Below are 17,089 nucleotides of genomic sequence, written 5' to 3'. Positions count from 1 at the left end.
TTCTTCAGTCTCACTATGATATTGCTGAGATCCTGCAATTCTGAAAACCAGAATCAATAGGGATAAGGCTAATGAAAATACATAAATTGGATTATTCTAGGGTTTGTTTAATGTTACTGGATAGTTACTTATTGATACAATGTTTCTGGGAAGGGAAAAAACAATAACCCTACCTCATGGGGCTTTTGTCAACAAAGCCACCAAAGAAGAATGACAGGGAGACCAGCTGGAGCAACATTAATGAACTTTGGTCAACAGAGATCTTCCTCAAAATGCTAGATACTGAAGTTTTAAATGTATGTGAAAATTGTGAAAATACATGCCAAAGCAGTAACAGCCCAAACCTAAGGGGTGAATAGGCAAAATATTTTATTAGAAGACTAACATGAGTGTGTGTGCACAGAGAGGAAACCATCGACTGGGGAACCATGACAGAATCAATTAAAACAAGTTTCCATCCAGGGTTCTCTTAGGCTGGAGGGTACTTCAGGCAAAGATGGGTCCTAAGAGGGGGTAAGTTTGCTGCAGTTAGATAAGCAAAAGAATGGGACTCTTTATCTATTGTATATGTTAGTATATCCCAAAAGATGGGGGAAAAAACAATTAAAATCGTTTAAAAATCAATACTTGAATGAGGATAAACTACATAGAACCTTAATTTCATATTTGGTATCTCTTCCAGTAAAATTGAAAAGGACAGTGATTGAAAATGATGATGAGCAAAAGCTTGTGAAACAAAAACAGGACCCAAAAACAAAGTGGATCCAAAATGGATTTTTTATTTGCCTCTAATTTAGCACAGCATTATTAACATCCTTTGTCAGTTACCATCCATGTGATTTACTCTACAATTCAGCATTTTGAGTTGTTTTTATGAAACTAATTTTGCTTTAAGGAATCATGAACGAGGACTGGAAAATCACTAGTGTGTGAAAGTGTCCTGTGCGCAATCCCAAAAATTACATTTATGACAACAAAAACTAATAGTATATTTAATATTATTTTACTAAAAATTTAGAAATGAAACAGGAAATAGAAATGAAACAGGAAATAGAAATGACTGTCATGTCATTCAACTAAATTATAAGCCACTCTGTAAAAGGCAGGTAGCACAAAAACAAAACAAAGAAAAATGATAAGCCCAAGAAAAGGTTTCAAAAGTGATTAAAAGCCCCGCATGGTGGCACTCGCTTATACCCCCAGTTACTTGGGAGGCTGAGGTGGAGAGTTCACTTGAGCCCAAGAGGTTGAGGTTAGTCTGGGCAACATAGTGAGACCTCGCCTCTAAAAATAAAAAATAAAAATAAAAAGTGATTAAAGCACAAGGATTCACTCATTCAACAAATATTTACTGAGCACACTCTAAGTTTAAGGCATCAAAGGAGAAAGTACACACATGAAAAGCTTGACAAAAGAAAATTTTGAAGGTAAGAGATCATATCAAAGAATAATGAAGGGTCAACACTTTTCAACTATACTGGATAAACTTAGGAGGATAAATATCCACCGCAAATTTTTTAAAGTACTCAAAATGTGGTGAGAGTTTACAAGCCATTTAAGCAGGAATACAAACAATCACAATGAAAAAGCTTCTTGTGGGGGCAGGAAGGAGGGAGGAGGGGGAGAAAAAACGTCCTCTATATATACATGTATGCTCATTTAACATTCCTTGAAGGAGGTATGACTAAATCTGAGATTAAATTGAAACAAATTTTCTTAAATAGAAAGAGTTATTAAGAATCTAAAGCAGCTAGAAAACAATAATAAAGAATCTTATCCTTTCAAGGCTAAAAGGAACTACCTTACAGAATATCTAACCCAGAACTTTAATTCCGTCAATAAATGAGGTCTGATGAGTAATTTCCTTGGGGTGGAAACCTTATCATTTTTAGTTTTGAGAAACTATACACAAGTCGTATATATTCTCTACAAAATTTGATATTCTATACCAGCCAAAAATTTTTTTAAATCCATACACTAGAGCCGTTCAACATTTTTGTATGTATTAATTTTAGACTTTTTCAGAAAGAGAATGACTGAGAGATAAGGACAAAAAGGAACAGAGACAGAGAAAAGAAGAAATAGAATATATACCCTACACAAGAATGGCATCATATTAATCATACTATTTTGTAAATCCTTAATGGAATATTTTTCTATATCAGTAAGTATATATAACTTAAAATGTATTATTGACTAGAGAAAGTGCACTTTGTATAATTTTTGTATGTTGATACCTTTTAAATAGTAAACATCAGTAAACAGTAAACACTGTGCAAATGAGCACACCAGTAGTGGTAGAAATAATAATTTAAAAGATATAAATCTGTTGTAAGTATAATAATCATTTTATTTTCTCATTTTCTTATACCCACACACATATGCACATATACAACCACCCTCAATTTTCTTATTAATAAACAAGAAAATGTGTTGATTATAAGAACTCTGAAGTTTCTGTGGCCTCTAAAATTTTGATTCTGTACTTATGTTGTACACCTTTAATTGTTTTCCACGAGGCTTTTCCCATAATAACTACTTTTTAAATTAAGTTTCAAGCTTACTCTTACTTGGTTCAAGAACAGTTTCATATATACAAATAGCACTGTGGAAGGTTATTCACACAAACCTAGTTAATGCTTATTCACACAAACTTAGTTAATGCTTACCACAACCCACAATGTAGATAACATGAAAATTAAGTAATTTGTTCGATATCCCCAGAAGATAAGTAGAGGGAATGGAATGAAGGCTCCCGGTTACATTATCTTAAAGATTCTGTCCATTCCGTCATATCAAGGTTTTGTTTTGTTTTGTTTTGTTTTTTTGAGACTGAGTCTCATTCTGTCACCTAGGCTGGAGCGCAATGGCACAATCTTGGCTCACTGCCACCTCTACTTCCTCGATTCAAGCGATTCTCCTGCCTCAGCCTCCTGGGTAGCTGGGATTATAGGTGCCCACCACCACAGCCAGTCAATTTTTGAATTTTTAGTAGATACGGGGTTTCACCATGTTGGCCAGGCTGGTCTCGAACTCCAGACCTCAGGTGATCCACCTGCCTCAGCTTCCCAAAGTGCTGGGATTACAAGCATGAGCCACCTTGCCTGGCCCAAGTTGCCTGTCTTAATATATTCACTGAGGCATTTTTTAAGCACCTATTATAACAACAACAGGATTAGTATACTAGGAAAATACTCATTTAAAAGAACTGAGGAAATAAATGTACACTGTGACTGGTAAAGCAGAGTTCTAATATAGTTATAAATAATGAAACCATGTAGAAGAATAAATAATTAGTAAATAGATTAATAGAAAACAAACCTAATTTTAAAACGATTGAGGGAAAAATAACTATGTCTATGTTTAGAACAACAGGAATTGGCTAACTACTAAGTGCAAAATTTTCTTTTTCTTTCTTTTCTCTTTCAGGACACGTGTTACATGGCTATGAATGTAAAATATTCTGATTTTTTGTTCTTTTAATCAAGTTGTACTTTGATTTGGCTTTCTGGATGGTTCATAATAATTAAGCATGTTTGAATACTAACTATAGCATTATTTCCCACCATCTTAAATTTTTCATCAAACTTAATAAGAAATGCGATATATTTTACAAACAAGTTTTAGCTCTCTTGGAAGAAATGTGGTAAATTAATAACTGGAAATACTACCACCATTATCTATAATTTATTAAAGGGGCACAAAGAGGTTATTTCCTTAACTACTCTGAAAAGGAGGAAGACTGTTAGTAAGTTACTTTAAGACACAAGATAGTCATATTCCACATTCTTTGTTTTAAATGTAGTCAGCTGAATGTTCACTCAAAAGATTTATTTCAAACCTTCTCTATGCAAAGCATTATACTAAGTGCTATAAGAATACAAAGCTACTGACTAAGATGTTATCCCTAACTTCACGGAAAAGAAGATGTAATAAGGTGTGGTTTTCTATTTACATAAATCAATTTAGCTCTCTTTGAGAACTATCAGTGGGTATCAATATGCATTTTTAGGATTAAAACAGAAACAATGGGCCAGGTGCAGTGGCTCGCACCTGTAATCCCAGCACTTTGGGAGGCCAAGGCAGATGGATCTTGAGGTGACTTGAGGTCAGGAGTTCAAGGCCATCCTGACCAACATGGTGAAACCGTTTCCACTAAAAATACAAAAATTAGCTGGGCATGGTGGTCCACGCCTGTGGTCCCAGCTACTCAGAAGGCTGAGGCAGGAGAATCACTTGAACCTGGGAAGTGGACGTTGCAGTGAGCAGAGATCATGCCATTGCACTCCAGCTTAGGCAACACAACAAGATGCCATCTCAAAAAAAAAAAAAAAAAAAATGCTGCTCTGGGTCTCCTCAGACATTCACAAAGTCTTTCCAACATGCTTTATTATTCCCTGGTAAGATGGTCAAATGATACATACTTAAACATAAAAAAATTTAAAGCTATTCATTAAATGTACATAAAACAACATAATATTTCTTTGAATTTAGCAGTCATACATTGGGTCTACTTTTATTATATTGCCAACTGCTATGGTTTGAATGTTATGTGTTGAAAACCATCCTTAACGCAACAGTGTTAAGAGGCGAGACCTTGAAAAGGTGATTAGGTCATAGGGCACTGCCCTCACAAGTAGATTAATGTCACTATCGTGGAAGTGGACTTATTTCTTTGAGAATGCATTTGTTATAAAAGCAAGTTTTGCCCCTTCTTGTTCTCTCTCACTTGGCCTTTGCACCTTTTACCATTGGATGATTCACCTGCAGGGTCCTCATCAGATGTCACCCCTTAATCTTGGACTTCCCAGCCTCCAGAACCATGAGTCATATAAATTTCTGTTCATTATAAATTACCCAGTCTCAGGTATTCTGCCACAGCAGCACAAAACAAACTAAGACACCACCTTCTGCTTCTAGCCCCACCCTGATATATAAGAGCCAAGTATGAGGGTTAATCAAAATCTTGGCCCCAGATAGATAGATAGATAGATAGATAGATAGATAGATAGACAGACAGAGCTTGAGATTATGAAAGCTAAGACAAAACAGTGATTATCTGGATGCTCTGCTGTGTACTAGAATTATCCAAGGTGCAGACTGCCAGACTCCTCTACTGGAGATTTTAATTCTACTGGTTTAGGTGTACCCAAGAATCTGTGTTTTTACATAAATGTATTTGGAGAAACACTGACCTTCAGAATTACCAACAATACAGAATTAAAGTCCCTAACTTACCATATACCTGTGTCATTTTTTAAGATGCCAGAACTATTATCATTTCTTTCAATATTTCTGAAGTGAAACTATGTGCTGACCTCCATAGTACACATTCTCAACTATATACACCCATGTTTCTGCCCACTTCCCACCAGATAGATGAATGGATAAAGACAGGTATAGACTGATAGATCTACCCACTCATTTACCTAATATAAATTAAAGAAAGCAGATATTTTGCCTGCATATCAGAAAATAATTTAAGTGTTTTAAGATTTCTCATATCTGAGAAACCTGAAATTCTGTCCTAAAAAATCAACAAACAAAAGCAAAAAGCTACAACTGAAAGAAACTTACAGGAAAGTTCCCTAAAGATTTTAAGTTAACAACAGTCCTTAATTTACCTGCCATCCCGTTGAGCAGCACCACCTTCTGTTACCGTCTTGACGAATATTCCCAGCTTTTCAAGTCCAGCATCTGCTCCAACACCCATTCCAATAATACTTATACCAAGACCATCCTCATCTATTAAAAAGAAAAAAAGCAGGGAGGTGAAACAACCTAAGTTTTACACTAGTCTGCAATTAGCTGGTGAGACCTATTTGCTGTCTCTAATTTTATTTTTCCTTATGGATAGGAGAATAACATGCTTGATTTAGCAGAATTATTTTCTAAGGTAGGCAGTAAAGGGTATCTAATGAGAGCCTCCAAAAGGCCCATGCATTTAGCATCATTTTACTACTACTGTTGGTAATGCATTGTGGTCTCAAGAAAAGGTAACAACTTTGTTATTGAATAGTCACTCTGTCTTAAAACTTAGATTCTCTAAATAATGCAATGAATTATTTTAGGCGTAAGAGTACACACATTCAAACATATAATTTTAAATAAATGCGATCATAACATATCTGGAATTCCTCCTTCATTTATATGGTCTTTTCTTCTTTACTTGTTTATTCATGTTAATAAGATAGCACATGTGGCTGGGTGCAGTGGCTTACGTCGGTAATCCCAGAACTTTGGGAGGCTGAGGCAGGTGGATGGCTTGAGGCCAGGAGTTCAAGACCAGCCTAGGCAACATGGTGAAAGCCTGTCTCTACTAAAAATACAAAAAGTTAGCTGGGTGTGGTGGCAGGCACCTGTAGTCCCAGCTACTCTGGAGGCTGAGGCAAGAGAATCGTTTGAACCCAGGAGGCGGAGGTTGCAGTGAGCCAAGATCGTGCCATTGCACTCCAGCCTGGGTAATAGAGTGAGACTCTGTCTCAAAAAAAAAAATAATAAGATAGTATGTGTATTTGAGTACTTTCCTCTGTGCTTCTATACCCAAGAATATATACTCATCAAAAACTATAATACATCCATACATTCACTTAGACATATATGAATGTGCGTGTGTATATATATATAATATATATACGTGTGTGTGTGTGTATATATATAGCTTGTTTTTCCTTGTTATTTGCTTACACAAGTGAGATTACAACTACTTCTCTTTACAGCTTACTTTTCAAAAACCAATGAAGCATCTGGGCACAGTGGCTCACATCTGTAATCCCATCACTTTGGGAGGCTGAGGTGGGAGGATCCCTTGAGCCCAGGAGTTCAAGACCAGCCTGGGCAACATGGTGAAACCCTGTCTCTACTACAAATAGAAAACTTAGCTGGGCATGGTGGGGCGCACCTGTAGTCCCAGCTGTTTGGGGACTGAGGTGGGAGGATCACCTGAGCCTGGGAGGCAGAGGTTGCAGTGAGCTGAGATCATGCCACTGCGCTCCACCATGGGCAACACAGCGAGACCCTGTCTAAAAAAAAGACAAAAAAATAAAAAATAAAAAAATATGTCATGGATATCAATGTCCTCAATGTTCATAGCTCTAAATTATTTCTAATGACTGAATAATATTTCATGGTGAGATGGCATCATCATGTATCCAAACATTCTGTATTCATAGGTACTCACTTTTGTTTCCATTTTACTGGTCCTATGAACAATACTGTGTAACAGTTTTTTTTTTTAAATTCACTTACAAATCACGTGTTTATCCATATTTCCATTTGTCCTTTCTGTGAATATATAAAAGGTACACTATATTGTGTGCCACATGTTTTAGTTAAAGTTCAAGGTTATTTTCTGATAGTCTCAAGTCTTTGTAATCATGCTTTACTAGTAGCATAAAAATACTAATTAATCAACAGCACTGGATTATTAAAGAAATACTGGTCCATATACTCAACAGAATGACACTTTTAAAAGACTTTTCAGCAATAACCTTTACTTTCTTAAGTATTTTTTCTTTTTTTCTTTCTTTTCTTTTTTTTTCTGAGACAAGGTCTCACTCTGTTGATCAGGCTGGAGTGCAGTGATGTCATCATGGCTCACTGCAGCCTCAACCTCCTGGGTTCTGGTGATCTCCCACCTCAGCCTCCAAGATGCTGGGACTATATGCATGTGCCATCACATCTGGGCAATTTTTTGTATTTTTTTTTTGTACAGACAGGGTTTCATCATGTTGCCCAGGCTGGTCTCAAACTCCTGGGCTCAAGCAATCTCCTGCCTCAGCCTCCCAAAGTGCTGGGATTATGGATATGAGCCACCATACCCAGTCAGGATTCTTGTAATCAGTATTCTTTGGATGAAGGTTCATCTCATACATTATTACTTACCACCAGCTTATGCCTGAAGTATTTCCAAGTACACCTGACAATCTTACATTTTTATTCTATATACGTTTTAAAAGATGTCACTTGGCAAAAGTGTGATTTGTTTGCTCAGCTGTATGCTAAAGGAATCTGTACAGTGTTTCCCCTGGATGAGCTGCCTCATGCAAACCCCTGCTGAAGGCACTTCCACATTGATTCTAGGCATAGGTATCTTTTTAGTGTGAAAACTTTAATGTTGACTAACATAAATAATCTCTGAAGACTTTCCTCATCCATTACATTTAGAATGTTTATATACATGTGATTTCTCCTATTTATTCAAATTGTTTCTCTGGTATAAAGACTGATTTCATCAAGAGGATTTATCTTGTTAAAGACTTTTCTACATTCATTATAGTTTTAAAATTTCTCCACAGAATGAGATTTCTTGTGTACATGAAGGTTAGATGTGTGTTGAAGGCTCTCCCACACTGGTTACATGCATAGGGTTTTCCTCTCTCCCACCATGAATTCTCTTCTGTGTATAAGGTTAGCAGATGGCTGAATTCTTATTCACATTCATCACATTCATAGGGTTTCTCAAGAAAATGAATTTTTTTTCACACTGATGAAGGATGAATGATTGCTGAAAGCCTTCCCATAGTGTTTACATCCACGTACGTTTTTCCCCTCAGTGTATTGTTCTTGTGTTGTTTAAGAGACGATCAAAGTAGCCTCTCCCACGCTGAAAAATACCACAGAATTTCTCTCCTGTATGAAATCTCTGGTGTATATATGTATTGGTATTCTTGCTGAATTCTTGCTCACTTTCATTATACTCACAGGGTTTCTCTTCATTATAACTTATCACATGTCAAACCAACATAGAGCTGTGAGTCAAACTTTCCCATACTCATTACTGTACAAAGGGCTCCTCTCAAATGTGAACTCTCCATACTGTCACACCATTAAATAATTTCTTCCTGCAACTATCTTGAGTGAAAATTACTTCTTGGTTTCTAAATCCATTTTCTCTGCCTCGACTCACGTCTTGGTAGAATTCTCTTTCTTCCTTCCATTGCTCCTCTCATTGCTTTTAACTGGAAATTACTAAGATCTGCAGAGCTGAAAATCCAGTTGCAGAAAAAGCAATATTAACTTAAGCCATCCTCAATTCTAATGCAAATTACCTACAAGGACAACGTGATGACTGAAGGGCAATACAACAAAGAGCACAATCAACGCACAGAGACCAGAAGACTGATGTTCTCCAGCATCTTATTTATGTACAGCTTTCTCTAAGATGAGTGAAGTCTGGAGCCTCATCCTTAAAGGCCACTTATTACTCCTGTGGCTGCCCCATCAAGAACCTAGCTGCACCCTGTCTTCCTCTCCATACATTCCTAGGGACAGGCAAAGCACTAAGGCAAAACAGCCATAAAATGATGGCAAAGCCAGTGGAACTATGTCATTGTGGAAGACACTATTGTCATACTATGGAGCCCAAAGCTTATTTTCTAACTTCTGGTTTCCCATTTTGGGTAAGCCTCTTCTGCCACAAGCCTAGATGATACATGCAGTCATGTGAATTTTCTTTATGACATCTTCAATATGTTATTATTTAACCCATGTAGAGTTATTTATTTTTACCTATGCTATAATGAAGGTGTCCAACTTTAGACTCTTCCAGATAGATGCTCAGTTATGCAAGAACAATTTATAAAGCACACAATTACTTCTAAGCTGAAATATCATGGGTGTCATATATTAAATTCTCACACATACTAACATCTTTTTCTGGATTTTCTATTTTGTTCCAGTAATCAACTGCCATTTGAATACAATTTGTTCTGATTACAAAAGCTTTACATTGTATTTAGATATGTGGTAAATTAAGTCATTCATATTCTTTTTCATACTTAAGTCTGTATTTCTCCAGACTTAAATTTTACCAAAAAACTTTAATACTGTTTTTTGCAATTCTCCTCTCCCAACCCAACTTTGTTGGCAGTTCTATTTGGAGTCTTCTCATCCAAGAATATGGTTTGTCTTACAATTTGCTTTCAAATTGAAATGTCTTTCAAAAAGATGTTATTACTTTATTTAGATAAATTCCATGTTTTTCTTAGTAATAAATATTTTGTTGTTTTGGTGCTACTGCAAATGAAATATTTTTCCCATTTTCATTTCTAAATTCTTAATGTGATTACATAGAAAAAAATGATTTGTATACATATCTTGGATGTAACCTCTTCCTTCACAGATTATTTTACCAAATTTAATATTTTAAATTAGAATCAGTTTGGTTTTCTAGATATATATGGATATGAATATATCAGCAAAAGGTGATGCTTTTCATCTTTTATTTGCTGTTATTTATACTGGTCATTTCATTTAAAGGGCATTACAAATTTGATTTCTAGTTTTAATTAAAATATCTTTAGTGTTTACTCAATTTAGAAATAGAATTGTTTGTATTGCAGATTGACAGTTTGCATAAATTTAGGCAGCTTCCATCACATGCTAATTTACAGAGTCTTTCAAGTGGTAAATGTTACCAAATTGACATCTTTTCATATCAATTTAACATGAAATTTTAAAAATTTAAGGGCTTTTCCTTTAAATTTTATGTGGATAAATCTCTGAATAATGAACCATTCTGGATCCTTGTATCTAAAACCCCATTTGATCTTAATGAGTCTTTTTTTTTTTTTTTTGAGACAGAGTCTCGTTCTGTCGTCCAGGCTGGAGTGCAATGGCACGATCTCGGCTCACTGCAGCCTCCACCTCCCGGGTTCAAGCGATTCTCCTGCTTCAACCTCCTGAGTAGCTGGGACTACAGGTGCATGCCACCAAGCCCGGCTAATTTTTTGTATTTTTAGTAGAGATGAGGTTTCATGGGTTAGCCAGGATGGTCTCAACCTCCTGATTTCGTGATCTGCCTGCCTTGGCCTCCCAAAATGCTGGGATTAGAGGCATGAGCCACCGTACCTGGCCTTTTCTCTTTAACTATTTCTATATTTGATATTTTATTTCATTTAGAATTTTAAAATATATATTCACAATTGTAGTTGTACCATGGCAATCTTTTTTGTAGTACATTAGTTTTGGGTGTAAACTTATATGGTATTTCAACGAAATGAAGAGTTTTCCTTCATCATCTACGATCTAAAATAGTTTAAATAACACTGGTTTTATGTGTTCTTTAAAGGTACAATAGAATCATCCAGTTCTGACAACATTTTAATGTTTTATCTTTCGTTGCCATTCTCGTTTCTTCTATGGCAATTAGTCTATTTTACTAAAGTTGATTCTGGTAATTCAAATTTTGTTAGGACATAAATTATTTCTGGGCATACACCTCATTTGAGAAAGAAATGCAGTGACTGACTGATCTTTTCTAGTAACACTATATATTTGTCTTCCATTCCTAGTTTGCATAAATTTGCTTTCAATTTTCACCACTCAGTATTATGATTGATATATTTTATAGATGTATTCAATGAAAAGGATTTTTATTACCTTGTTTTACTAGATTTTCCTTTCTATGTTATTAATATTGTTTTTACATATACTACTCTTCTTTGCTAGTTTGTTTATTTGGTTTACTTTTTCTGATTTCTAAGACAGGTCCGTTGTTTACTTTTTAAATTTTTTTATTTTAAAGAAAGAAATCAAGGATATAGCTTTTCTTCTGAGTAAAGGTTTTGCTGTGTGCTACAGACTTTTTAAGTTTAATCCTTTCCAAGATGGTTTGGGATATGAGTTTTAATTTTCTCTTAAATCAAATATCTACCTAGGAATGTATTATGTAATTTCCAAATTCTCATATTAAAGGAACTTTTAAAATTTTTTCCAAAGGATAAAACTTTTTCTCTTAAAATACAGCTTGAAATAGAGTTCATTGTATTAACCCACTCCTTGATTTTTGTTTTCTGTCCATAAATTTGTCCAGTTCTGAAGGAAATATATTGAAATCTCCAATAATTGTATTTGATTTGGTTATCTTCTAGTTTGATTTATCTAGTTTAGTTCTTTGTATGAAATATGGCAATATACAATTGAGTTTAAGCAAATATTTATCTACAAAACATTACGTTTAAACAATAAAAATAAAACAAATGTCCATGTACAAAGACACAGAATATTACTGACATCATAAAAGCCCACTATATATCCCTCCCTGACTCTTTCCTCAGTGACCATTATACTAAATATTGTGTTAATCATTCCCTACTTTTTAATACTACTTTTTAAAAACTACTCTTTTGTGTATCCCAAAACAATATGCTATTTAATTTTCTTGGTTTGAAATGTAAGTAAATGCAATTATATTACACTAAATGTCTTCTTCTGTGGTTTGCTATTTTTTACTTTCCCTCGATAACACGTTAAGAATCATACATACTACTGCATGAACTGTAGCACCTCCATTTTCACTGCTGAGTAATATTTTATTGCCTAGGTATGCTACAATTTATAGACCCTTTCTACCACTGATGAATATTTGGATTGTTCTCGTTTTTTTGCTATACTAAAACAAGTAATATGATGGCCCAGTTGTGTTTGTATGGCCCATGAACTAATGGCTTTTACATTTAAAAATGTATGAAAAATGTAAGCACTACTCTTTAATTCACTTTAACCCCAAATGAAAGTGTCTTTTAACAGGAGCAATCCATCAGTCATGTTTGATGTAATATGACTAGTATTCTTCATACTTTTTCATTTAAGCAATTGTATGTTTAAAACTTAATAGTTTTCACCTCTTTTTTCCTTGCCTTTGCTGTTTTGAACAAGCTGCTCTTTATTTCCCTCCCTCCCTGCTAAACTGGACAGTAAATTTCTCAGATAAAGTATGTAGGCAATGTGTTCTTTAAATCCTTAGATAGCAGCAGATGTCTTTCTTTCACCAGGATGGATATGGAATTCTTGGATCACCATCCTTTTCACCCTCAGTGGCATGTAAAATTATTTCTACATCTCCCTGCTTCTAGTGTTGCAGTCTGATGCTAGTCTAATTATTTTGCCTTTGCAAGTATCTTTGCTTGTTTATTTGCTTGGGTATTTTTTGGTCTGGAATTTTTTAAGATTTTTCACTTTGCCTTTGAACATTAGGATTTTTTCCCAGGCTATGCCTAAGTGTGAGATCAGTTTGGGGTTATTTAGCCTTCTCACTCACAAATGGATAAGCTCTTCCTGATATATGCCTCAGATCTTTTTTTTTAAGGACAAGAAATTTTTTTTGTATGATTATTATTAGTCTGTCCTTCTCCATTGTCATTTTCCCCTTCTGTTGCCTACAACTTATATATTGGGGCTCTTTCATGACTTTTCTTGGATTTTTGCTCTGTCATTTGAGAATTCTTTTTGGAACATCTCTTAAACGTCATCTTCTAGATTGCCAACTTAAGTCTCAACAACAACTAACCTCTTCAATTCTCCTGGTGAAATTTTTCATTTCAAAATCAAGTAATTTGTTCTTGTTGCTAAGTTGCTCAATAATGTCTTTTAAAAAATCTTTATAAATTCAGGGGAGTACATGTGCAGGTGTGGTATATGGATATATTGCATAGTGGTGAGGTCTGGACTTTTAGTGTAACCTTCACATGAATAGTTCACATTGTACGACAAGTGGTTATTTGTCAAGCCCCATCCCCCTCCCACCCTGGTAACCTTTTGGAGTCCCCAGTGTGTATTACTCTGCTCTGTATGTTGATGTGTACCCATTGTTTAGCTCTCACTCATAAGTGAGAACATGCAGCAAATAATTTTGTGTTTCTGAGTTATTTCATGTAGGGATAACGGCCTCCAGCTCCAACCATGTTGCTGCAAAAGACATGATTTCATTCTTTCTTATAGCTGCACAGTAGTCCATAGTGTATATATGCTCCATTTTCTTTATCCAGTCATCTATTGATGAATACTTAGGTTGATTCCATGACTTTGCTATTTCCAAGACTATTTCCATTTAATAGTGCTCTGTTAAACATACAAGTCTCTTTTTGATATCATTTCTTTTCCTTTGGGTAGATATTCAGTAGTGGGAGTGCTTGGTCAAATGATAGTTCTATTTTCAATTATTTGAGAAATCTCCACACTGTTTTCCAGAGATTGTACTGATTTACATTCCGCCAACAGTATCTAAGCATTTCCTCTTCTCTGCATCCTCACCAACATCTGTTGTTTTTGACTTATTAATAATAGCCATTCTGACTGGTGTGAGATGGTGTCTCACTGTGGTTTTGATTTCCATTTCTCTGATGATTAGTGATGTGGAGTGTTTTTTTCATGTTTGTTGGCTGCTTGTAAGTCTTAAGAAATATCTGTTCGTGTCCTTTGCCCACTTATTAATGGGTTTCTTTTGTTGTTGTTGTTGTTGTTGAGTATTTGAGTTCCTCATAGATTCTGAATATTAGTCCTTTGTTAGAGGCATCATTTGCAAATGTCTTTTTTTAAACCATGCTTGAATATCCTTGGGTAGGTTTTTGTTTCTTTTTTTCTTGTTATTCAAGTTATCATCTGTTTGTTCTACTCTTTTGTTTTCAAAGATCTCTCAGAGGTGTTATTTCTCTGTTCACTGAGTGACAGTTCAGTTCTTGGGTGCCCATCTTACATCTTACATAGCAATCTCTGATCCCATGGGTCAGCAGTAACTACAGTCAGCAGGGTGTTAGTCCAGGGAGAGAAATCAGAAGGAAGCCTTTCTGCTCCCTCTTCTCCCTGCTCTCTTTCAACCTTCTCCCCTCAGAGTTGGAGAGGATGTAGCCCTACTGTTAAAATTTCCTTGGATTCTACTGCCTTCATTAAAAATCTCCATAATTTTCCAGTTATCCACCAAAACAAAAGAAAACAACCATCTGCCCCAAGCTCTCATATACCAGCCCTTTCTGGGCTCTCAGCTGTAGCAGCCCTTTCCAGGAATACCAACAAAGCATTAGGCCTCACTCATACCTCCCTGGTCCTAACCACCATCCCAGCCAGCTAAGATAGATGGGTTTCAGTTGGGAGTAAAACTTTCAATCCACCATCTACTCAGAATCCATATCAACTGTTTTTGAAACTTAATATATAAGATCCTCTGTGAGAATTAAAATTTTATCTAATCCTTAGAAAAAAGGCTACACTTTGGAAAAATAATTCTGTATTATTAACATAGCAACATAATGATATTAACACTGTAGCACTCACGAACCTTTCTCTAGTTCCACTGGGAAAAGTTCCAGCTTTTCTACACGTTTTTCAAGTTCATACTCAGCTGAAGCAGCCACAGGGTCAACTTCATCATTTCTCCTGTCATAGTCTTCATTGGAGTATGTGTTGAAAACCTGTAGTAAGAGGCCAACAAGATGATAATATAGAAAAAAAGAAACTGCCAAGTATTCCAAACTATGTAAGTTTAAACATTCACGTGATGAATTTCTTCTAAACAACTGTTTTGCCTTTAAAATCAATTGGGATGTTAAGAAAAGGAAAATTGAGTCAGTATAAAAGTAACTTACTAATTTTTAAAATGTATAAGTGATAGTACCACTTTTAAGAGACAAAGTAGCCACAGAACACATTATGTGAATAGCAATATTTATCGTCTTTTATAGAATCAGAATATACCATATTAGCTGCAACGCTCTGCTGTTTCCCAATAAAACTAAGGTAAAGCATCTTGAAGCTACCTAAGCAAATAACCAAACTAAACCTCTAGCCCTGAAGTAGCAGTGTGTCAGTATTATCATGCTATCTCAATCACAGGATTGCTGAACCTGATCTCCATTCTAACACTGTCCTGGGCTCTTGTTTGTCATCCCTCATTTTACTTGCATATACATTTAAGTTAAATCATCATTGAAACTTCCTATGAAATTATTATGAAAATATCGCTCAAGGGCTGTACAGCAAACAGGATATTGACAGCTGTTTATTTCTTACCTACATCATTTAAAAGACAACTAAATGTGGCCTTCAGATATAGCCATAAGAAACCTGATTGTCCTTATTTCTGCTGAAATGTTTATCTTAAAAGGAACCGAAGTAATTGTCCAACCCCTCTCTTAATACAGGAAGAAATATATGAAAGAAATACATGTATAATTAATCAAGTCCAATTATTATACATAACACTGGCATTTTCAATTAAATTCAATAATTATTATGCATCTAAACTGTGTCTAAGGAAACTGTGTCCTCCCAAAAATCGTACAGTCTAGGATTAGCCTTTAAAATAATATTTATAAAAAGATACAGTAAAAACAGAAGGCAGAACAGAAGGCCAAAGATTAAAGAAATTATGTCTATTTCCTACAAAGCTGGCCCTGCTGGTCTATGGACACTTTACATTATATTATTGGAAAACAAGTAATTCCTGTATTCTACATATGGTAACTTATAAACCAAGAATACATATGCATATATAAGAGCAGATGTAATGTGGCTCCTAATGGTATATGCTTTTCAAAATAGTGTCATTTGTAGGATTTGTACCTGAGTGGGTACTGTTTTTCTTCCTGACTTTCAACATGTTTTCATAGCCTCGTGCCACTTGGATCCCTATTTGGTCTCTACCATGTTTCTCCACCATAGTCAACCTTATTGCATCAAAATGCACATTTCCATAGTATGGGGTTGGTGCTTTTATTTCTCTTTTCACAATATTTCATAAATATTAGCATGTTTCCCATGCTAATATTTCTCTTTTTCTTTTCTTCTTTTTTTCTTTTTTTTTTCATTGAGACAGGGTCTTGCTCTGCACTCCAAGCTGGAGTGCAGTGGTAGGTTCACTGTAGCTTCTGCTTTTTGGGCTCAAGTAATTCTCCTACTGTAGCCTCCTGAGTAGCTAGGATTACAGGCACATGCCATCATACTCAGCTAAATTTTAAAATTTTTTTGTAGAGGCGAGGTCTCACTATATTGCCCAGGCTGGTCTTGAATTCCCAGGCTCAAGCAATCCTCCCATCTTGGCCTCCCAAAGTGCTGGGATTACCAGCTTAAGCCCCTACACCTGGCCTAATATTCTTTTCAAATTGTCATACTTATAACTTTCTCTCAGACAACCCTTTTGATCTTTCACTTCCTTTTATATTTTTTAGTAATTGCTTATTCACATTTATTCATTCAACAATATTTTAGAGTTCTAAACTCATGCTTGACATCATGCTAGGCACTGGAGAAGGAATAGTTTCTAGTAGCTTACAATTTAAAATGTGGTAACTGATATAAAAGTAGAATATACCAA

The 17,089-nt window shown here is 35.3% G+C and overlaps 1 protein-coding gene across 19 annotated transcripts in view; it reads right to left on the bottom strand.

Annotated features, from left to right (window-relative positions):
* Positions 1-17,089, bottom strand: part of LOC105475534 (protein phosphatase 1 regulatory subunit 9A) — a 391,847-nt gene that overhangs the window by 167,137 nt on the left and 207,621 nt on the right. For all 19 annotated transcript variants that reach the window (XR_011622153.1, XR_983434.3, XR_983433.3 and 16 more), the window contains exons 3-4: positions 15,056-15,188; positions 5,625-5,745 (exon numbers count right to left, since the gene is read on the bottom strand). Coding sequence is in view for 15 of the 19 variants with exons in the window: in XM_071094850.1 (XP_070950951.1) it covers positions 5,625-5,745; positions 15,056-15,188 (254 nt within the window). In the remaining 4 variants the exon portion in view is untranslated. The remainder of the gene's footprint in view (positions 1-5,624; positions 5,746-15,055; positions 15,189-17,089) is intronic.

Source organism: Macaca nemestrina, chromosome 4 (assembly GCF_043159975.1).
Source record: "Macaca nemestrina isolate mMacNem1 chromosome 4, mMacNem.hap1, whole genome shotgun sequence".
Lineage (NCBI taxonomy): Eukaryota > Metazoa > Chordata > Mammalia > Primates > Cercopithecidae > Macaca > Macaca nemestrina.
The sequence above is the reverse complement of the archived record's forward strand: the minus strand, read 5'-3'. Positions and strand labels throughout refer to the sequence as shown.